This window comes from Lygodium microphyllum, chromosome 26, assembly GCF_053477565.2.
Source record: "Lygodium microphyllum isolate KBCC chromosome 26, Lygodium_microphyllum_v1.1.10, whole genome shotgun sequence".
Taxonomy (NCBI): Eukaryota; Viridiplantae; Streptophyta; class Polypodiopsida; order Schizaeales; family Lygodiaceae; genus Lygodium; species Lygodium microphyllum.
Window position 1 is genome coordinate 27,769,614 of NC_141160.1, and position 24,356 is coordinate 27,793,969.

At 40.2% G+C, this 24,356-nt stretch overlaps 1 protein-coding gene across 1 annotated transcript; it reads left to right on the forward strand.

Moving 5' to 3' along the window:
• Window positions 1-789: 789 nt before the first annotated feature.
• On the forward strand, window positions 790-3,227 carry LOC148013081 (putative voltage-gated potassium channel subunit beta). The gene is made up of 5 exons (XM_087668346.1): window positions 790-1,114; window positions 1,195-1,563; window positions 2,340-2,483; window positions 2,652-2,816; window positions 2,921-3,227. Exons 1-5 carry the CDS (start codon window positions 899-901, stop codon window positions 3,035-3,037), a joined length of 1,011 nt encoding a protein of 336 aa, XP_087524472.1. The 5' UTR covers window positions 790-898; the 3' UTR covers window positions 3,038-3,227.
• The last annotated feature ends 21,129 nt before the right edge of the window (window positions 3,228-24,356 follow it).

The following is a 24,356-nucleotide window of genomic DNA, read 5'->3' on the forward strand; positions in this document are numbered from 1 at the left end:
TGAGCTTTTTGCTGGGAATGGTAATAACTCTTTACACTGTAGCATAGATAAGCTTTTTGATGGGAATGGTAATTTCTTTACACTAGAGCATAGGTACATTTCTTTAAAGAACTGGGAAAAAGAGTTGTGTGTGTACATTCAACTATTTACACGCTTGCATGCACAACTTTGTCTACGGGTTTAAGTCGTAAGTAGTGTTTATGAAAAGTCGAGGTTCAATATAAAATAAAGTGCAAAAATTTCAAAAAATTTAAGGAAGAAAATTTAAAAACTTAAAAGCTTTTTAAAAAATGGTAGTTACAAAAATAAAAAAGCATATGTAACTTGATTCAAAAAATCCCTCCAAAATTTTGGGATGAAGGTTATTGTATGGGCTAACAAAAAATGTTTTTGGTGGACGCGGGCCGAAAGGTTTAGCGTCGATGTCTATAGAGGAAGCGACTCAAGCGAGGCCTTACATCTGATCCGGATTCCTGTCTGTCGACAGTACGTAAGGGGCCGCTTTACATAGGACGGCGATGTTCATTACCTAAGAGGAAAGCTGAGGTTGGGGAGTCGGGATCGGTATCGACTCCCGGCCCGCGGGGATGACGAATCGGGAAGGGACTGGCGGAGCGCTTTTGGGATGGGCATTAAATGGGGGGGCAGGGCAGGGTCAGGGGAGGGGTGTGGTAACTGGTTTTTGCGTGGAACTCGTCCCCCGGCCCCCGGGGGTTCTTTAAAGGGGGGGGGGGAGGGGGAGGGCCACGGAAAACGTGGGATAGGGGCCCTTATATAAATGGTGGATTGCAGCAGATCGAGTGTGAGTCAGTAGTCTAGACACTAGTGTGGGTCTCCCTCCCTCCCTCTCTCTCTCTCTCTCTCTCTCTCTCATATCGTCGTTTATAGGAGAAGAAAGATGGCGAGCGGGGGTAATGGCATGCAGTACAGGCATCTGGGTCGGACGGGGCTGAAGGTAAGCGTGCTGTCTTACGGGGCGTGGGTGAGCTTCGGCCACCAGGTTGGCGTGGCGGAGGCGAAGGCGCTGCTGGCGCGGTGCCGGGAGCTGGGCATCAACTTCTTCGACAATGCGGAGGTGTACGCGTTCGGGAAGGCGGAAGAGATCATGGGGCAGGTACGGTAATCCGATGTGGTTCGTTGGTTGCGAGAGATCGTGGCTAAGTACAAGCTTGACATAATTTTTCTCTGGCGCAGGCCATGAAGGAGCTGGGGTGGAAGCGTTCCGACATCGTGGTGTCCACCAAGATCTTCTGGGGCGGGATGGGCCCCAACGACGTGGGGCTGTCCCGTAAGCACATCATCGAGGGCACGCAGGCGTGTCTGAAGCGGCTGCAGATGGAGTACGTGGACGTGCTGTTCTGCCACCGGCCGGACCCCAACACCCCCATCGAGGAGACGGTCCGTGCCATGAACTACGTCATCCAGCAGGGCTGGGCGTTCTACTGGGGCACCAGCGAGTGGGACGCCCAGGAGATCACGGAGGCCATCGAGACGGCGCAGCGACTAGGGCTCGTGGGCCCCACCGCCGAGCAGCCCGAGTACAACCTCCTCTCTCGCCGCCGGGTAGCGCCCGCCCCGCCCCCGCCCCCGCCCCCCCCCCCCCCCCACCCCCACTTTCCATAACATTTTTTAAAATTAAAAAATCTTTGAAATTGCATTCGTATTATTGCATTTAAAACCCAGGAGACTTCAAATATTTAGGGTCCATTCTCTCTCGGAAAAAAAAAGGAAAATTTGCAAGGGTCACATTTCCTCTCTATTTCAAATCATATTTAAAACTTCAAAAATCTTCACATCTCTCACTTCTAGCCCTCAAATTTCCATGAGAATTACCGCATTAAAAGGAATTCATCACAAGCTTCTTTCAAAAATAAATATACTTATTGTAGTACATACAACAAGCTTTCTCTTAACTAGCCTAAAGGTGTTAGCCATTTTTCCTACTCTCAAATAAAATACTTTTATGTTATAATCAATCTATTATTACACGTCCTATGTTTTCCTAGGCCCCATTTTTTTTACTTAACCCAAAACATTAAACCTCTCCTCTACTTCTCTACTTTTGTTGGCCTTAAGCCTTCTCCTCTACTTTTCAACCTTATCTCAAAACACTAAATCTCTAAAAATTTCCTCTCTTGTTGCTCCTCTTTTTGAAGTAGCATTTAAAAACTACTATTTACCAACATTGTACTAATATGATATATGTGGTTAGTCAATGATAGTTGATTCAATCATGTATATAGTTGGATCGAACCTTTGTAAAGTAACGACCACACCTTCTAATTCAAGAAGGTACCATGCATGCTAGTTTTAAACTTTTGGATATGATTCTTTGATAGGTTGAAGTAGAATATAAAGCTTTATTCAAGAAATATGGCTTGGGGTTGACAACATGGAGTCCATTATTCTCGGGTGTCCTCACCGGAAAGTACAACAAGAACCAAGTTCCTCCTAGCAGTCGTCTAAGCCTTGAGAAATACAAGGTAAGCCCTTTGCATGCCATTGACGATGTGCAAAGTCCATTGACTTGACACTCATAGAATAGACTAGTTGGGAAATGGCATACATTGAACTTCTCTTTGCTTAACATAATGATTTAGAACATGCTTAATGATTGTTTGCATAATATCTTCTTTTGATTGCTCCTATAGAATCTTGCCACAACCAAGTTAGTGGAGGAGAACTTTGCCAAGGTTGAGGCATTAAAGCCTATAGCGCAAGAGCTGAATGTGTCCCTTGCACAACTCGCCATTGCATGGTGTGTATCAAACCCTAATGTTAGCACAGTACTTACTGGAGCAACACAAGAACAACAGGTATGTTTTATTTAGGTGTCTTGTGGAGTGTTTGTATTGCTAACAATAACCTATAATAATCTTCTAATTTGTTATGTAACCCTTCTTTGTTATGATTGTGTCAGTTGGTTGAAAATGTAAAGGCTTTGGAAGTGCTTCCCTTGCTCACTTCAGCTATCATTGAGAAGATTGAAAAAGCTCTTGACAACAAGCCAGAAAAGGATGGTCATCACTTCATGTGAAGAAATTACCAAAAATATCAAGCCCCTTTTTCTAAATACTAAGTTAACATTGTCCTAGGTAGAAAAGTTCTCCATCTTGCATGTGTTTTGAGCTTTGAGAGTGATTTTACGAGGGCATTGTGCCAATCTTTGATGAGGCCATTGTGATTATCTCTTACTTAGTACAAAAAAATTTGACAATTTTCTCGAACTTTGTCATGAAATTGTCCACATTCTTCAAAGTGGCAAAATCTTGTTTTGATCACTCCATAAAGGAAAATAGTTCAATGACAAAAAAAATAGCATATCTAGTAAAAAAGCATTCCCTGCATTATGGTTCAACAATAACCATGGTGTGATGTTATAACTATTGGGAAAGTTATTCAATTTGAACAATCTTCCTAAAAAGTTATTGGTTAAATCTTGACATAAACTTGATAACTAATCAACAAGTGATATTAAACATAAAACATAACTTACAATTAGTCGAATTAGTGTGATTATTAAACTTACAAGATGTGACTTGTGACTTGCAACAATTCAATATTTCTTGCCAATTAGAGGCATGTCATTTTTGCTTTGAATAAAAAAGAAATAATTATGCAAACATGATGCCTAACAAAAAATGAATACTTCTCTTGATCAATTAGAATGGTCAAAGAAGGAAAACAATTTGATGCAATGATTAACATATTGCCATCCTTGGGTTAGTTACAAAATTGCTCATAAAGCATGTTGTAGCTTCAAAGGCATAGCCTAATAGCTTGTGTTCTTATTTATTGTAGCTACAAACCTTTAAATCCCATCGAACAACCTTATCTTGTAACAATTACATGGATTTAAAACTCCTTTTCATACTAATTGTAGCTAAAACCCTTTAAATCTCATTAGATAATCTTGTCAGAATGATTACATAAATTTAAAGAAATATAAGAAGTTAACCTAAATCATTTGTTTTCTCCTTGGGGTGAAATTGGGGGGGGGGGGGGGGGGGATCATATTCCTAAAACCCTTACTATCATGTGCATTCAGTGCCTTAATGATCCCTTATATGCAAAATGATCACTAATAAAATGAACCCTTTTTCTATTCAAACTTTAATGATGCCCCCCCCCCCCCCCCCCCCCGGCCCTTTTTAAAAAGGTTCAAAACAGGCAATTTGAAAATCCCTTCTAGTGAATTCATGTGATAGACCCCAAAATAGGATATGATTTCTATCTCTCAAATAATCTACAATAGAAGACCTCACAAAATACACACTAGCCATGATTCAAGATTCATTCTACCCTTAACTCCTAAGAGAGTCTGCTTCCAAGTAAGTTTGTCATGAAAGCATTCTCTCAAAATCCATTTTAGAAACTTGTTGCAAAAGTTTCCATTCACTTTACATTTCCAAAAGACATGACAAAATGGTTCCTCCTAAATATGTTAAAAAAGCTTAGATATCCTATCTTGAAAGAGTTGTTTTACCATCAATATGCTTCAAAGCATGAAATTAACCTTGGAAAGGGCAACATATCTCTAGACTTTCTCCACTAGCTCTTGCATAATTTTGAGCTCCAAACTTCCAAGCCTCTATCATGCTTGCTTCAATATGTCTTATGTTTCTCTATCCACATGTCATCACTCACCATCCTCCCTAGTTGCTTTTCACCTTTGGAAGGGGACTTACAAGGCCTAAAATTGATGGTTATAATGCATATTTTTAGCTATTTTGCTTATCAAAACAAGTGCACAAATTTACCATTTGTCCAATGACATGTTATTAAAGATGTTGCTTGTCCTTTTGCATTGATATTATGCATAATATAATTAAATTTTTAAATAGTTAATGGCTAAATCTAGTTAGAGATATTTCAAAAAACTTAGGTATCATATGAAATGCTAGGCATTTCATCAAATTGAAGCCTTGAAGGGGAGTATTGGAGTACCTCTAATACTCCAAAAGGAAGGCTTATGAGGACAAAGAGACATGGCAATTTGGAGAATTCTCCCTCCTATGCACCTTCACCCATTTGATCCACTGTATTTCTTCCCTAAATATCCCAAATTTGTTTTGAGCTACTTCAATTTTGATACAGTAGTGGTTTTGGATCTCACAAATTAGCTCAAATCTAAATGCATTTTCTATAAAGGTTAAAAAGTCAATTTTAGCCACAATACCACCATAAACACACAATCTTGGTATGCAAAATGATTGGAGCAAGATACACAAGTTTAAAGAGTTGCAACCCTTAATAATACCACTTTTCCAAACCACTTCTTTTAAGAGTTGTCACACATTATAGTAATGCTTGTCCAAATGACTCTGAGACAACTTATTCAAGAATTAAAAAATTGAGATTTATTGTATCACATTGTTTTGTTTGAAACTTCAGAGGCCTCACCATTAACTTCTCAAGCCAAGATACATTTATACCTACCTTTTTTTCGAACAAGCTCTACTATTCACCACTTTAGCAAGATTACGTAAGGTCGAGATCCATCAATATTCACAAGCTCCTTCCAAGCCAAGGAGAATGCCTCTTGTTGCAAGTCATCAATATTTTTGCAGTCTTAAATTATCCCATGAGATAGAGTGCTAGTTCTATTTATATGTTCTCTCAAATTAAAAGTTCCCAAATAAGTTCATCTCCCCACATGAGGGAAAAATTAGAGCAAAAAAGCACATCATAATTAGTATTGGAGGTTAGTGCTAAACTTAAAATGGAAAAATATAATGAAGTTTGGGTCTTAAACTAGAGTCCATTTCTCAAATAAAAAATTTTCCTTCCCATTAGAGCTTATTGTCTATAGAAAGATCCATACACCTCCTACAAATGGCTTTGTCTTCAAGCACAGTATGTTTAAAGGACTATCATTCAAATCTCACTTTTTGCAACTGTACAAAAGATGATGACAATTATGTAATTTTTATGAGATCTTGGTCTTAAACCTAGGATTCTTATGCTTTAAAACCAAAGAGTAAGCTTATAATTATTGCTTGATATTCTCTCATGTGTGATGCTATAAATCAAAGGTATCTTGTTTGATGCTCGTTTAATGGTACATTGGTGGTCTTAGCCAATGGAGGAAATTCAATAATCTAATATGATCCTCCTAAGCAAGCCTTTGCTTTGATAAGCTTAATACAATCAAAAATTTGGCAAATGTTTAATTGATTATCCATTGAGGTAACATGAAGTTTCATATTTCAATCACATGGCCAAGGGGGATTTAGCACTAGGGGTCCATCTTGTCAAGGTGGAAGGTACGACATGCTTGAAAGTCTTAAAAAATATGCCAAGTAGAACTTTATGTAGAATTACATGAATTTGGGGATTTATTGAACTTGACATGGCCAATGTTTTCTTACAATGTGCACCTTGCTTAGAATTAAGCTCATGCTTATAGAGACTAGACCTAGTGCGCCCAAGGAATTATAGCCAAGGGCACCTAGCTCCTTGGTGACTCCTAGCTAATACCTAATCCCTATGGCAAGACCTCTCGCATTAGGTTAAGTATTAAACCTAGAATTCTTTTCAATTCTAACTTCCTTACGAAAAATTTGAGTTATGTTTAACTTAACTTTCATTGAGCATAACTTAGAGAATGATAATTTAGTAATTGATCTATCATATAACTTTAATGATGGGTTTCTTTTGAAGGGAGGTGAGCCTTGAAGTGGAAGCAAGAGCTATGGTGGAGAGAGAGAGAGAGAGAGAATGTGGGAACTCCAATAGTCACAATGTGTAACTGGCCTTCCCTTTATTTAAATGTCACTGAAAGAATAAAGAATAAAGTGACAATGATGGATGTCCATCACCACTTGCAGTGTACATGTGTGGAGGTAACTAATACACAATATGGGTAATTAATGCATGGTACAGGTACTGTCAATGTAACTAATACATGGGTAGCTAGGCACATACACTTTTACCCACAACAACCTCCCACTTAAAGGCAAATGTGCCCTTAGTGAGAAGAAAATAAGAAAAAAGTGACAAAGTACAAATGTACATAAGTACAACAGGATGAGGAAAGATGTCATCTCATCCAATGCCTATCAACTTCTTAAGGAAAGCAAAACACTATGCCAAGAGACTTTTAGTGAGTAGATCTATAGGATTTTGGTTAGTTGAGATCTTCATAAGTGCAATGATCTTGTTCTCAATGATCTCTCGAATAAAGTGGCAACCCACCTCAATGTGCTTTGTCTTTGCACGGAAGACCAGATTCTTGGCCAACTGAATAGTACTCATAGAATCTGAATGCAGGGTATGGACCTCATCAGTAATGCTGAGGTCTGCCACTAGATGGCCTAACTAGAGAGCCTCATTGCAAGCCTTAGTGGGTGCAACATACTCTACCTTTGCAGTAGATATAGTTGTGCATTTTTGCACCCTAGATATCCAAGAAATAGCACCTCCAATGAAGGTGAATATATAGCTAGAGGTGGACTTCCTACTGTCTGCATGTCTTGTATAATGAGAGCTAATGTATCCCATGACTCATGTATCCTGGCCACCATAACATATGCACATGGCCACTATGCCCTTGAGATACCTCATGATACCTTGACGGTATCACAATGCTATCGGCCAGGTATAATCATATAGCATGCCACAACTCTCACTACAAATGCAATGTTAGGGAGAGTAGCTATCATGATATATATCAAGTTGCCCACTATGGATGCATAAGGGATCTTGGCCATCTCGTTCTACTCATCAAAAACTGTGGACAATCAACTTGACTAACCTTCATGTGACAAGGTAAAGGACGACCACAACAATAGGCTTAACATCCTGCACATGAAATGGCTCAAGGACCTTCTAAATGCTTTCTTGTGACAAGTAAAGGAAGCCCTTAGAGTGATTGCACATAATGCACATCCCAAGATGATGTAAGGCATATCCCATGTTCTTTATCTGAAAGCTCTTCTTGAGCTAACCTTTCAAGGGATCTAGCTCATCATGAGTACTCCCAACAATCAACATATCATCCACATAGAGGGTCAAAATCATAAAGCTGCCATCACAAGCCTTCTTAGTATATAAACATGGATCCATATCACTGCAGGAATATCCTTGTGAATGCATAAAAGTATCAAAATTGTGGTACCATTCCATGTTCTTGCTTAAGGCCATAAATGCTCTTTCTCAATCTGCACACTAGGTGGTCTCTGCTAGGTTCTACAAATCCCTTAGGCTATTCCGTATAAATCTCATAATGCAAGTTCCCATGAAGAAAAGTCGTCTTGACATCCATTTGATAAAGATCCAAGTCAAGCTGAGCAACCAAAGCTAGTACCAAACATAGGATAGTAATCTTCACAATAGAAAAAAAGACTTCATCAGAGCCATGACTAAGAAAGATGCACTTCCTAGACTTAAGATTGGGCTTGTTGCACTTGTCCTTGGGTACATGGTAGAAAGCCTCATAACCAAAGAGATGAAAATGAGCATATGAGAGAGGTTTTCTAGACCATATCTCCTCTCTGCAACCTGATAGTCAAGAGCAGTACATGGGGACTGCGATTGATCAAGTGTATGGTACTAGTGATTGCCTCAACCCAAAAATGCTGTGGTAAGCCTATTTGGCTAAGCGTATTGCGAACTTGCTCTTGAATTTTCCTATTCATGCACTCAGCCCCATACCATTTTGGGGTGGGGTGTATGGGGTAGTCAACTCTGATGCTTAATATCCCTCTCGCCACAAAATTGCTCAAAGGATTTAGAGACATACTCACCCCCATTATCTGATTGTAGGTATTTCAATCTATACCTAGACTGGTTCTCAACCAAAGCAAGCCAATGATAAAATGTAACCAAGGCTTCCAATTTTTGCTTAATAGGATATGCATAGACCTTATACATATAATCATCAATGAAGGTAACAAAATACTTCATGCCACCTAATGACTTGTAGGGCATGAGACCACATACGTCCAAATAAATGAGAGCTAATGACTCACCTGTGTGTGCCATACCAAACTTTTTATGTATATTATGTGTTTGCCTGCCATATAGACAATGATCACAAGACTCAAAGCACTTAGAGTCAAGGGGGGGAAGAAGCTGCAGAGAGGGGCAAGCATTTTCATTCCTTTCAAGGACATATGCCCAAGGTAATGATGCCAAAGAGATACATATGGAGCTATATCCATTGCCAAATCATGGTCAACTGACCCAGATGCAAGCAACGGGTAGAGAGTATTAGACTTAGCACCATGTGCAATGACAAGATTCCCACACAGGTAATCTTCCATGAGGAATCACCAAAAGAAACTACATAACTTGCATCATCCAAAGTGCCAGCAGAGATAAGGCTCTTTGTGTGAGAGCCAATACATGACATACGTCAAGAGTAAACATATAACCAGAACCAAATTGTAGCTGGACATCACTGATACCAACTATCTCTAGTGCCAAGTCATTATCCAAATGGACAAATCTAGTCAAACTGCGATAGGAGTGGAGCCACTCTCTATGAGGGGTCACATGAAAGGAATCCCTTGAATCTATTAGCAGAGCCAACGGTGAGTATACCTTGACAAAGCATCAATCAACTATGAAGTATCAAGAGAAGAAGTTGCAAGTATGAAATCATAATCAGAATCAGTTTGCATGACATTAATCTCTTAAATCTTGATGCCTAACTTGCTAGGAACAATGTTGTGATTATCATTTTTGTCCTATACTTTACCCTTGCCCTTTTTCTTGCACTTGTCCTCACGCATTTTATGGCACGGTGGCTAAATATGGCCTACTTTCCCATAGTAATGATGAGTCAAGGAGGACTTACAGCCATGTGACTTACTGTGAGACTATCCACGTGACTGAGAAAGAGACTGTTGAGAGTCTCTCCCAAGAGGATCATTACCGCTCCTACCATTATTGCCTCTAATTGTCAAAGCATGAGAGATGCGGGAATCATCGATATTCTTTTTGTTAATCTATTTATTCAAGAGTACACCTCCATACCCTATAGGTCTAGTCCATCAATAGGCATGTTTACACACATAGTAGTATAAAATGTATCCCATGATTCATGTAGTGTAACCAAGAGGAACAAACGAGGAGATTGCCCTTGAATTCAATCCCTTGTGAAGACAAATGATTGAGAATAGAATAAGACTCATTTAAGTGGGTTGACATGGAAGTGCCCTCCTTCATGCAAAGGTCCATGAGTTGCTTTAGCCAGTACATCTGAGAAGCAGGGCTCTGCTTGTCATAGACATTGTGAATCTTTTCCCATAAGTCCCATGTGGAATGCCCATCATGAGAGAAAACATTATAGAACATTTGCTTGGAGAGGAACAATATGATGGTGGACTTACATAACAACTCATCTAATTCAGCCCAATCCTTTGTATCAATATGTTCGGGCTTGACACCCTCATGTTTCAAAGGCTTAAATTACATTTTCTACAATAAAACTTGCCAGATTTGGGCCTTCCAATAGCTATAGTTGGTGCCATCTAACTTGCCAATATTAAAGATAGCACTATCATTAGAACCGCCAGCCATATTGAGACCGAGTAAATGCACATAAATGCAAAATAGGTTGCTGTAATACGTGCAAATCAGCCCCAAAACTATGGGCAGATCAAGTTGAAGACAAGAGGAACTACCGAACCAAGCAGCTATCCACAAAGTGTGAACAAATGATTATTATACAGAAGTGATTGCCCTTATGAAAACTACTAAAATCTCCAATTGTAGTTTGCTGTAATTAAAATATAGTAGTAAGAAGGCCAAGCCAAAACTGAGCTATCATTGAGGTAGGACAAACTGGAATTGCCAGGTGATATCTTGCAACATGCGGGGTATGTCAGAAACTCTAGCAACGAGCATATATAGGACAAGCACCCAAAGCTGTCAACTACAATATGCCAATGTGGAATATATCAATTGGCATATCAATCATGCATGTAGCAGGTCTCAAGGTAATGGAAGAGACCAACCAAAGGTATGATTGGTTGAGCAAAATCCCAATAAAGAGACAAGGCAAGTGTATGCATAATTGACAATGACATGACAGAGGTCATTGGCATACCAATCATGCATGTAGCAGGTCTTAAGGTAATGGAAGAGACCAACCAAAGGTATTACTGGTTGAGAAAAATCCCAATAAAGAGACAAGACAAGTGTTTGCATAACTGACAATGACCTGATAGAGTTCGGTGCTAGTCCAAGACAAGTGTCATCTCAGATCAACCCTCAAGTCATAAACTACAAATATATAGCATGTACATAAAGTGAATATCCCATTGTGTCAATAATCAAGCTCAACTACATAACCATGAGCTCTATGTAACATCAAAGTCAAAGAAGTGGCTCCCACTGGAAAAAAACTAGATGCGGAATGAGCAAGCAAAGCTCAGATACATCATGTACATAACATCAAACATCTAAGATCCAAGTGTATACATTCAAAGCATCCAAGTTAAACTAGTCGACAAAGCATCCACTATAACATCCAAGTAGATAATTGACAACCAATGTCAATGTCCAAAGCTCCAGAATAATCAAATGCAAGTCAAAGGTAAAGCCTAGTGTTCATCAAAGCATAGCCAAAACATGTAGCATCCATAGTAGACATAAACATCCAAGAGGATTGACCAAGTACATCCAAGGATAGTAGGCATAAACTATCTCAAAGAATGCTTATTGTAGGCATATGACATACAATATCAATCAAAATGAGCTTCAAACACTACTCAAAGGCATTCCAGAACCATGACATAGCATGTGACATCAACCATAAGCATCGGTATACCAACCCAAGTAGTCGATAAATATCCAAGAAGCAATATGCATGCATTTCATTGACCAAATGAGCTTTAGCCTTGCTTATTAAAGATACCAAATCATGTCAAATTGAGTAAGAATAGTGCTTAGATAAACTCCAAAATGATCTCCAATCAATGGGTAAGCATCCTCGAATGTACGGACTATATGCTGAATACACAGTCAATGAGTTGAATACAAGCTGCCCAATCTCAATACCAAGGGCTGAAGCCAATGCCAAAGCTAATACTGAGCATCAAGGGGGAGTTTTATGTGCTTAGTGAGCAGCCTAATGAGGAGGAAATGGTGGAGAAGTATTGGTGTACCAATCAGTCTAAAAACAGGTGCACACTGGCATGGAGTTGTTACTGCCGTTATTGCCCATAGTAGGGCTTAAAACAATGATGAATGACCTCTACCAAGGTCTTAGGTTAGGCCACAATGTTGAGAATCAAGCTTGTGATTAGTATCACCATTATGACTGATCTTATCTAGACATCTATAGTCTTAACTATCACTCTCCATGTGTGTTGTAATAACTAAGTCAGTCAGACTTAACCACAGTTAGTGGTACGGTCAGTTAGTGACCTAGTGTGTTTTCAGTTATATGTGACTAGGCTTTAGCAATCATTATGCAATAATGAGAAGAAGGGAATAAGAGAGTACACTACTCTCTGTTACAACTCCATGTATTTGTCTCTCTCTCTCTCTCTCTTTCTCTCTCTATGAAATCTTGACATGGTATCAGAGCTTGAAGCTTGAAGGCTTGGTGGTGGCATTGGTATCGGAGTTGGAGCCTGAAGTCAAGAGCTGCACTACTGTGACCTGTGAAATTTCATGTGTTGGTAGCCATTGGATTAGTTGGAAGGTATGTTTCTTATGGTTTATCAGCTCACAACCTATTGAGGCTTCCTAGAGCGGTTCTTTGCTACTTGAATGAGCTCTATTGTATGAGCATTGAGGGAAAAACATCAACAAGGTAAAAAACGTGACGTGTATAGATTGAGTTAGTTTGTTGGTCATCTTCTCCTGCTCAGACATTGACAGCCATAAATACACTCTACTATTGATAAACAACTTATTAGGAATTGAAGAAAGCTTCATAGCATTGGTATCTTGGTTCTCAGCTCATTTGTGGGATGTTCGAATCAAACATTGATTGGAAAATAGAGCAAGTTTGCTGTTAATTATATAGGGACATCATACATATCTACTTGGTTGTAGCTCATTAGGGACTATATTTGAAAGAGAGGGGGGATTTAATAATGGGAAAATACTAGCTACACTGGCTGGTATATAAGGTGTTAGGGACTTGATTTTTGACCATCAAATAATAGTACAAGTCTCCTTTCATCTTCATCTCTCTCTCCAAGCTTTCATGGCTTCTTCCTCTCTCTTTCTGGCTTTCTCTTTGCTTTTCTAGTATTTCTCTCTTCTCGTCACTCTCTTTCTCTCTCTTCTTGTAGTCTTTTTCTCTCTTTTGCACACACTCTCTCCTCTTCTCTCTCTCTCTCTCTCTTCTATCCTCTTCTTGACGAGTGGTATCAGAGCCCTAATTCTGATCCATTTAGTTACCTTACATGCTCAGTTACCACCCTTTTCAATTTTAAAATCCAAGAAGCTTCAGGTACATAATGACATGCACTAAAATGGAGGAGCATGGAAATGCAAGACAAAAGAGGGGTGATCCCTCCTTGCCATCAAAGACCCTGAAGCGGTGCACAGCCCGGCTTGGGGGGCACTTTGCCCACCTCCCGGTGATTTGGAGCCCGAACTTGTTTGCAGATGCAAATATATTTTGGGGACAGTGAGAATTTGCATGTCATGATGATGCCATTGATGTCTATGATATATTGATGTACTTGGGATTATGCCACTGATGTATATGGCATATTGATGTACCACTGATGTACTTGCAATGATGTATGACTGAGAATCAATGTTAAAATGTATCTTTAAATACACACGCAATCATGTATGTAGTTATGACAGTGAATGCAACAAACAGTGCATGTATGATGCTCATATGTGAGTGACACGGTCATGGGAATGCTCATTTTCATGCTCAACAATGATGTTATGGTGTAGACCATGTGTATGTATGGTAAAGCAATGTATGGCGAAATGGGAGGAGTGGTTGCAGACATACAATAGATGGGAGACCATATTTCAGCTCTCTTGAATTCCTACAGGGTGCTGTAGATATTTTCAGTTAGTTACAAAGGTAAAGAGTGAGTACCAGCACTAAAGAGTAGGCCCCAAAGAGTGTTTGCAGACCTCAGTAACCCCCCCTATCAGTTTGGCACTTTAGTTGGGCACTACCCATCCCTTACATGCCAAAACAGTCCCCTACTTCTCTCAAACAAGGTGCAAGACTGCATAAAATAGGGTGCAGGACTGCTCTCAAATAGGATGCAGGACTGCATAAAATAGCTACAGATTTACTGTTACAGAATTTTCTGTACTAAACTTGTAGTGGTGTGCTTATGCTCAGTTCGAAGAGGGCATCCTTGGCTTCGACTTAAACAAAAAAGTAGGTCAATTAGAGGTTCCTAGCTCAAGTTACAGGCAAAATAGTGACAGGTGGTCTAACGGGACTGCACCTAACCATGACAAGGAATAAGGGAAAAACTAAGGCAATTGATGACCTCCAGCAACAAATAAGGGATGCACGTGCCTCGAGGGCTGAAACTAACCCTAAGGTGGAAGATAAAGATTACTCTCATGATGTGGGGAGTCTCAGTGCGCTCACTAGCACTCTCAGTTCACATGAGACAAGGCATGCTGAGAGGCGTAGAGAATTGATGGAAGGCATTGGTCAAATGAAGACCACTATGGACACCCTTGCTACCCAGCTCACTAAGTGGATGGAATTCCAAATGAAAGGGAAGAAGCATGAGGATAGATTGGGTATGCATGCCGAAAGATGTTGAGATGGTAAGCTCAACACGTGCGGATATTGATGATGGACCGCCTAGCTAGACGGGTCCGCACGTCTACACTTAGCACATTGGTGGTCATTATGATACTCACATGGCCACTGACTTATCACTTATTATATTTAGTTTGTTACACCTACCTACAGCTGGCAAAGACATAGCGCCAGTCGATTAGTGTAGTCGGTTATGCACTGTTTGACTTAGTAGGCCACTTTTCTTTATGTTGTATCTTATTTATACTTTGTGTACATTGTATAGTGTGTAGAAGAAGAAGAAACCAGCAAGAAAACGTTTTGGCCTCCATTTCTCTTCTTCTGTTCTTGAGTGAGCTTTCGCTTGTGTATAGAGTGTGTATTTGGCACAACAGCTCAAGCAAGTCTCCCCACCACGCGATTCTTGACATGGTATCAGAGCTGCACCATTGAGAGAGGTTGATTTTGAAGGCTGAAGTGAAGGAGAAGAAGCAAGGTTCGAGCAAGCAAGCAACGGGTAAGAAGCTCTCCCATTCTTCCACTCTCTCTCTTGGATAGTGCCTGTGGAGGCACCGTAAGCAGGGTCGAGCAAAAATTTCAGATTGCTGCGAGATTTGGTGTGCGAGCAGAGCATTATATATTCTGCAGATTGGCCCTTTAGGGCTTGTCCGTAGTTTTTTTGGGCATTTGAGGCCGTTTTAGGCCCCGTTTTAGAGCCACAAGGTTGCGGACAACAGTTTCAGGGTACATTATGATTTTGGTTGTATTGACTGAAAGTGGGTGTATAGGTTACAGATTGAGAATCTGTAATTTTTGAGGTGTTTGTAGGAAGCAAACATCGGGTTTATTTGTAAATAGGTTGCAGATTACATATACTATTGAGCAATCAGTGAAAAGGGTTGCTTGTTTGTATTGCTGTGCACGTGTTGTGAAATATTGCAGAAGACTAGCTTGCTATGTTATATCCTTGTTTGTGATAATGGCAGAGAACAGTGGAAATCCTATTATTGAGAAGCTCAACAAGAACAACTACCCTTCATGGAAGTTTCGTGTGATGACTTCCTCATTGGAAATGGCCTTTATGAGTTTGTTTCAGGTGAAGAAAAGGAGCCAGAACTGGGTATCCCTCCAACTGCAGATGAGTTAAAATCATGGAAAGAGTGGAATGTGAGAGACAAAAAGGTGATGTACTGGTTATCTGCAGTCATTGATAATACGATGTTGGGGCATATCAGGAATGCAGAAACTTCACATGCAGCTTGGACAATTTTTGAGAGCATGTTTTCAGTAAATATAAAGGCACGAAAGATTCAACTCAAGCAAGAGTTGAATGCCTTGAAGAAAGGGAAAATATCTATCAATGAGTATGTGTTGAAGGTGAGGAGCATTGTAGATGCTGTAGCAGCGATTGATGCAATGCCGGATGATGATGATTTGGTTTCATCCACTTTGAGTGGCCTTAACAATGAGAAGGCATGAAAATCATTTGTTACTTTAGTATATGTACGGAAGTCATTTCCAGATTTTGATGATCTGATCTCTCTCATGATTATTGAAGAGATCAATATGCAGGGTGATTTGTCTGAAAGAAATGGTGAACATGTCCAAGCATTTTACTCGAGTTCAAGAAGGAGACGTGGTAGATTCTCTTTGAGAGGCCGTGGTATGGGACGTACTGGTGATAACCAGCAAAACACGTTTAATCAACAGTTTGGTGAAATGTAGGTTTTTGGCGGTAGAGGAAACTTTAGAGGCAGGGGAAGCTCTAGAGGAAGAGGTGGATGGCAGAACAGAGGCTCTGGAAATTCTGCTATTGTTTGCCATTATTGTGGCAAAATATGACATATTGTAGCCAATTTCTATGCTAAGAAGGATAATATTTGCAGTGGTAAACTGCAGCAAGGAAACTATACATCGTCTTCACAACAAAATGAAGACAAAAATGAGTGTCTGTTTGTTATGTAGCATATGATGAATGCAGTTATAGGAAAGGGGACACATGATGATATATGGTATGTTGATTCAGGTGCATCTAATCATATGACCAGTCATGTTGAATGGTTTGGAGAGATGCAAGACTTACAAAATCTAGTTTATGTGCAGACGGGTGATGATTCATGCCACCCAATTTCACACATTGGAAAGGTTCCCTTGTCCTTGTATGATGGTCAGACAAAGACTCTGACATATGTATTACATGTGCCATCAATTACAAAGAATCTAGTATCTGTTGGCCAAATGGTAGAGCAGGGTTTGCAGGTCCGATTCAATGCAAAAGGTTGTTCTGTAGAAGACTTTAATGATAAGTGCAGGTTGGTCGCAAAAGGAAGTAGAGTTGGTCGAATGTTCACTTTAGATGTTGGAATTCCTACAATGGATGCTGCTATGTATGCTAAAGGAAATGGAGCAGTTGTAGATATTGAAATATGGCATAAACGTATTGGACATGCAAATGTGCAAAGGCTGAAATTAATGCAGTCTAGAGGATTGGTTACAGGGTTGCCTTCTTTTAGAGTTGCAGAATGGCATAAAGTCTGTGAAGCATGTCAGTTTGATAAGCAGGCAAGACAACCCTTCTCGCATGATAGAGAAGTGAGTAGAAAAATACTTGATATAGTACATACAGATGTTTGGGGGCCTACACAGAATGTATCTCTTGGTGGCAACAAATACTTTGTCACATTTATTGATGACTGTTCAAGGAAGTTATGGGTATACTTTATGAAGGAAAAGAGTGATTTGTTTGAGCACTTCAAATCTTTTAAGGTAGCTGTTGAAACAGAAACAGACTTAAAATTGAAGTGCTTGAGATCAGATGGAGGGGGAGAGTACCTCTCTAATGAGTTTACTAGCCTCTTGAGGACTCATGGAATAAAGAGGCAATTTACTTGCGGGTATACCCCATAGCAAAATGGTATTGCAGAAAGAAAAAACATGCATATTGTAGAAGTTGCACGGGCATTAATGGATGAAAAGAATATGCCCAAACATTTTTGGTCTGAGGTTGTCCATATTGCTGTTTACATTATGAATAGAACTCCCACAGCTGCAGTTCATGGGATGACTCCTGAAGAATGCTTTACTGGCAAGAAGCTTGATGTATCGCACTTGAAGGTATTTGGCTGTGTTGCATACGTTCATGTGCCAGATGAGCTACGGAAGAAGCTTGATCCAAAGGCAAAAAAATGTGTTTTTATTGGATACTCTTTAAAGAAGAAAGAGTATCGTTGTTATAACCCTGTCACAGGCGAGTTCAGAGTGAGCATGGATGTTATCTTTGATGAGATGGGAAGTTGGTATACACCTGCTGGTGATGTTTTGGATGATAATAATGATCAGGACAGCTATGTGCAGAAAGATAAACAAGAATCACGGAGTCTTAGTGGACCAGAGACATCATCTGGTACTACACCTACAGTGAGCCCTTGGTCTGGGAGACTAAGGAATAGCCCCACATCTTTAGGTGAATCTATAAGTGTTGCAGAGAAGGATAAATAAAAGAAGAAAGTGCTTGATGGTAATGATGCGTCTACCAGTCATTTGGGATTGGATGGAGATTCTAGTGGTTTGGAGAGTTTGGATGATGAGCTTGGCATTCCTTCAGTCAGGACGCCAAGTGTACAGAGAGCAGTAATATAAAGGATCCATTGAGTAATCCGGTGGTACGCAGATCTAGCAGGGTTAGATATCTTGTTAAAAGATTTGGTTTTGAAGGTTATGCAGCTCACCATTATGCTCATATGGTGAAACTAGTTGAGGATGTTGAGTCCACTTCTTTTGAGGATGTTGTTGGTCATGCTCATTGGGATGCAGCAATGGATGAGGAGATGGTTGCATTAGAAGCCAATAAGACTTGGGATTTGGTACCCTTACCTAAGGGTAAGAAAGCTATTGGCTGTAAGTGGGTTTACAAAGTCAAGCATAATGCAGATGGTTCAGTTAGCATGTATAAAGCTAGGCTGGTTGCAAAAGGCTATGCTCAAATATATGGCATAAATAATGAAGAGACATTCAATCCAGTTGTTAGGATGGCAACTGCTAGGTGTGTGATTGCCTTAGTAACAGTGCCAAAGGTTGGAGTTTACAACAAATGGATGTTAAGAATGTCTTCTTGCATGGTGAATTGCAAGAAGTGTACATGGAGCAGCCAAGAGGTTATGAGGATTTAGAGCATCCCACATATGTGTGCAGGTTAAAGAAGGCGCTCTATGGGCTGAAGCAAGCACCTAGAGCATGGTGTGACAAGATTGAAGAGTATCTTGTCAATATTGGATTTTGTATTTCTAATGCTGATCACTCACTTTATGTGAGAAAGGGAGATGCAAGTTTGGTTATCATAGTCATCTATGTGGATGACTTGATTATTACAGGTGACAGTGACATTGGGATTGCTGAAGTTAAGGACTTCTTGAAGAATAAGTTTGAGATAAAGATTTGGGTGAGCTGAGATACTTTCTTGGTATTGAGGTGATCAGATGTGATGATGGTATATGGCTATCCCAAAGGCACTATGGCTCGGATATGTTATCCAAGTATGGTATGACAGCATGTAAGCCTCTTTCAGTACCATTGGAGCAAAATGTGACTGATGTTGGGGATAAGATAGAAGACCCTACTATATTCAGGAGGATAGTAGGGAGTTTGATTTACATGACTATCACAAGGCTAGACTTGAGCTATGCTGTTGGCCTTGTCAGTCAGTTTATGTAGATGCCTAGAAAGCCTCATTTGGATGCAGTTAGACATATATTGAGATATGTGAAGTCCACTTTACATTATGGATTTTTTTATGCGGCAGGTAAGGACGTACATGTCTTTGGATACACAGATGCAGATTGGGCTGGTAGCATGTTAGACGGAAGATCTACAAGTGGATTTATGTTTTCCCTTGGTAGTGCAGCAGTTACATGGAGCAACAAAAAGCAACCTACAGTTGCTTTATCGAGTACAGAGACTGAGTATAGAGGTGCTGCTATGGCAGCATGTGAGGTGGCATGGATGCAAAAGTTATTAGGTGATTTGGACATGTAGGGAGATGGTTCAGTTGTCACTCATTATGACAACATGAACAACATACATCTAGCTAGGATCCCAGTGTTCCATGCTAAGACAAAACACATTGAGGCGCACTACCAATTTGTGAGAGAGAATGTACTTGCAAGAGAGATTGAGTTGGTATATGTCAGCACACAGGATTAGATAGCTGACATTTTCACAAGGCATTGGGTGCAGAGAAGCTTCGAAAGTTTCGAATCTTACTTGGAGTTGCAGAGATAGAGTTGAGCTTGAGGGGGAGTGTTGAGATGGCAAGCTCAACACGTGCGGACATTGATGATGGACCGCCTGGCTAGATGGGTCCACACGTCTACACTTAGCACGTTGGTGGTCATTATGATACTCACATGGCCACTGGCTTATCACTTATTATATTTAGTTTGTTACACCTACCTACAACTGGCAAAGACATAGCGCCAGTTAATTAGTGTAGTCGGTTATGCACTGTTTGACTTAGTAGGCCACTTTCCTTTATGTTGTATCTTATCTATACTTTGCATACATTGTATAGTGTGTAGAAGAAGAAGAAACCAACAAGAAAACGTTTTTGGCCTCCATCTCTCTTCTTGTGTTCTTGAGTGAGCTTCCTCTTGTGTATATAGTGTGTGTTTGGTGTAGTAGCTCAAGCAAGTCCCCCCACCACATGATTCTTGACAAAAGAGTGACTGATCCATTAGTGAATGTAGCAAATATGAACTCCCAAGGCATTTTGGGGAGAGTGGGCATCCCTAACAGTGCATTTGAATAGGTAGAGTCTTCACATAGGCAAGAGGAGCCCATGAACAATGCAATGAGGGGTAATTTCTAGCCATCACAAGGGCCCATGCCATCTATGCGAGTTGAGCCATCTTTTGGCAGGAATTACTCTAACAATGGTTTATCTTGGGCAACCACATGGATCAGCCTCAGTTTGGATATATTGGATAGCCACCTAATCATGAAAGAGAGCTGAGAGACAAGATTATTTTCTCAAAATTCAATGGTTAATCGTCATCTCCAACTGAAATCGAAGAGAGGCTTTCTAAGCTTGAGGATTATTTTGACATCTTGCCCCGTAGTGATGACCAAAATATCCATTTTGCAACCATCCACTTGGAAGGATTTGCACATAGATGGTGGAGTTACATTAAAAGAGAAAATCAGCAAGTAGACTCGTGGGAAGCATTCAAGGCACTCATGGTGCAAGTATTTGTCTCGCCGGTGGAGAAAGAAAAGCTTGCCCACCAATGGTATGGCCTTGAATAGCATGGTCTTGTTGTTAGAGAATACACAAATCAATTCCTCAACCTTACCATGTATGTTGAGCCGATTAGTGATGATGTCAAGTTACACAAGTATGTGTATGGGCTAGATCCCCAACCCTCGGCTGATGTTTCAGCTCAAAATCCGATTTGTTCAAAGCTATTGAGTTGGCTGAGAGGTACTCTCGTAAGTATTGCCGGGATGCTTCATTTCAGCATGGACAACAAAGAGGGGCATCTCAGCTAGTGTTTGGGCATCAAAGAAGACCTATGCAGTCACATTTTGGGCAGCAAAGAGTTGTTGTAAGGCTGGGACAGTTTGGGGCAAGTTATGGTGGTGGTAACATGTCATTCGACACTCCTAAAATCCCCACATACCCCACTTTTAATGCCTTGAGACCACAAAGCAATTTAAGGATAGCAAACAACCCGAGAATGGATAATAGGCAAGGGGACAACAAGAATAGAAATGCTTCAGCCTTTGGCAGTCCAAAGTCCATTCCCATGGATTTGTATAAAGAACGAAAGGAAAAAGGGCTTTGTTTCAAGTGTGGCGAGAAGTATATAGCTGATCATGCCTCACAATGTGCTTTTAGAAATGCTAAGGCACGGGTTCACATTATGTTGATATTTGAGGACTTAGAGGACCCTGAGGATGCACATACTTTTATGACGAGTGTTGAAACGGATGATGCTGATAAAGAGTTTGGTCAAGAAGAGTTCTTTGATTGTGCTGACTCTTTTCCTTTTGACCCCGGTGATCATGTATCATGGGATATGGGTGGAAAGAATGAACCACATGTTGAAATACATGCTATCACTATTTATACCATATCTATGGATGCTTGGACAAGATCCAAAAGCCCTAATACATTGCGTATTAAGGGCAAAATTCATGGGAAGGATGTGTTTATACTTGTAGGTAGTGGTAGCACTCATAGTTTCATTAATAGAGCAGTCATGGACAGGCTGAAGTGTTTTTCCATTGATTTACAACATCCATTGAAGGTGCAAGTTGCCAATGGGGATGAAGAAATTAGCACTCAAGTATGCCCTATTGTTTATATTCAGCTTGCTAAATATTTTGGACAGCAAATGGATTTAATTGCATTGGAAATGGGGCCTATAGATGTTGTTTTGGGTTGTGATTGGCTGAAAACTTTGGGTACTAACCTTGTTTATCAGTGCGGGACAGCTCATTCACTTGCAGGGAATTTAAAATAATAGTGAATTTCAGCTCATTACCAACAAACAACTCAAGAAAGAGTTCAAGAAGATGGTTCCAAATCTTTGTGTTGCAATTAAATAAAGAAAATTCAGATTAGTCCACTAAAACAATAAATAATCCAGCATTGAGAGCTCTTTTAGAAGAGTATAAGGACCTCTTCCAAGTACCTACAACACCCCCTAATAGGGCAGTTGATCATCCCATAGATCTGGAGCCTCAGTCAAAGCCTGTGAACAAGCCATCTTACAGATTGTCTAGGTGTGAAAGAGAAGAAGTTGCCAAACAAGTCAAAGAATTACTGGACATGGGACTTATTGAGGCTAGTTCTTCACCATATGCTTCCCGTATTATTGGTAAAAAAGAAGGATGGATCTTTCAGGATGTGCATAGACTACAGGGATCTTAATAAGATCACTGTGAAGAACATGTACCCCATTCCACGCATAGATGACTTGCTAGATGAGCTCGAGGGGGCTAAGTACTTTACAAAGATAGATTTGAGGTCAGGCTATCACCAGATCCGCATGAGGGCAGGGGATGAGGTCAAAATAACATTTCAGATTGATTGAGGGCTTTATTATTTCTTGGTTATGCATTTTGGGTTAACTGATGCACTGGCCACCTTTCAGAGCTTAATGAATAAAATACCTAAGCCTTTTCTTTTTAGATTTGTGTTGGTTTTCTTTGATGACATCCCCATCTATAGTAGATCATTGAAGGATCACCTTTGGTATATGAGGCAGGCGTTTGATGTATTGAGGCAACATAGACTCTTTGCCAAGGAGACAAAATGTTCTTTCATATAGACAGAAGTGGAATACTTGGGGCACATTGTTAGTGAAGATGGAATTAGGGCTGATCCTAAGAAACTGCAATGTATAAAAGACTGGCCCACACCTGCAAATACCACTTCACTTGGAGGATTTCTTGGTCTCTTATCATTCTATTGCAGATTCATTAGACATTATGCCACTATTGCAGCTCCCTTGACTGATATGCTTAAGAAAGATGCATTTTTTTGGGATGCCATAGCTGATAAGATCTTTAATCAGCTCAAGGAATTGCTTATCTCAGCTCCCATCTTGGTTTGCCCAGATTTTTTGAAAGAATTCACCATTTAGTGTGATGCTAGTGGCAGAGCCATAGGGACTGTATTGTTACAGAAGCATGGGGTTATAGCGTTTGAGAGTTGCAAGCTTGCTGAAAATGAGATGACCATGAATGTATATGACCAAGAGATGCTGGCCATCCTTCATGCCATTAAGAAATGGTACCACTACTTGTATGGCAACAGATTTAGGGTTAAGAGCAACCATAGGGTCCTCAAGTATTTCCTCTCTCAATCTAATCTTACCCCCAAACAACGCAGATGGGTAGCTAGATTGTAGAACTATGACTTTGACATTACATATACGCGGGGAAAAGACAATGTAGTTTATGACTCATTATCTAGAATATGGGCATGTAAAGTTTCGGCCATCATGGAACTTCAAAATGATTGGATAGAAGAGCTTCAGGAGGCCTATTTGTTAGATGCTAATTTCAGCCACATTTTCTAGGAATTATAGCAAGGGCATGTGGAAGAAAACTCTCCATATCAACTTAAGAATGGTCTCTTATGGTTTCAGGGTAGGATTGCCATCCCATGCACTTCTCCATTCAAGCAAAAAATCATGCAAGAGATGCATTCCTCACCTACAGCTGGTCACTCGGGCGTATAAACCTATGACAAGATTGCTAAAAGCTTTCATTGGAAGGGCCTATGGAAGGATGTAGAAGATTTTGTCTTGAGCTGCGTGCCATGTCAGTAAAACAAGGACAACACCTTAAAACCAGCTGGTTTACGTCAGTCATTGCCTATGCTCGAAGGTAAATGGATACACATTACTATGGACTTCATTACTGGCCTATTGATGACCAAAAAAGGATGGAACAACATCTATGTAGTTGTGGATAGACTCACCAAGGCAGTCCATTTCATTCCTACAAAGACTCAATATAATGCTTCTCAAGTAGCCAATCGATTCGTGGAACATGTTTTTAGATTACATGGCTTAACACAGGTCATTGTGCATGTCCGAGATGCTAAGTTCATGAGTAACTTTTGGCAGGAAATTTTCAGCTCTATGGA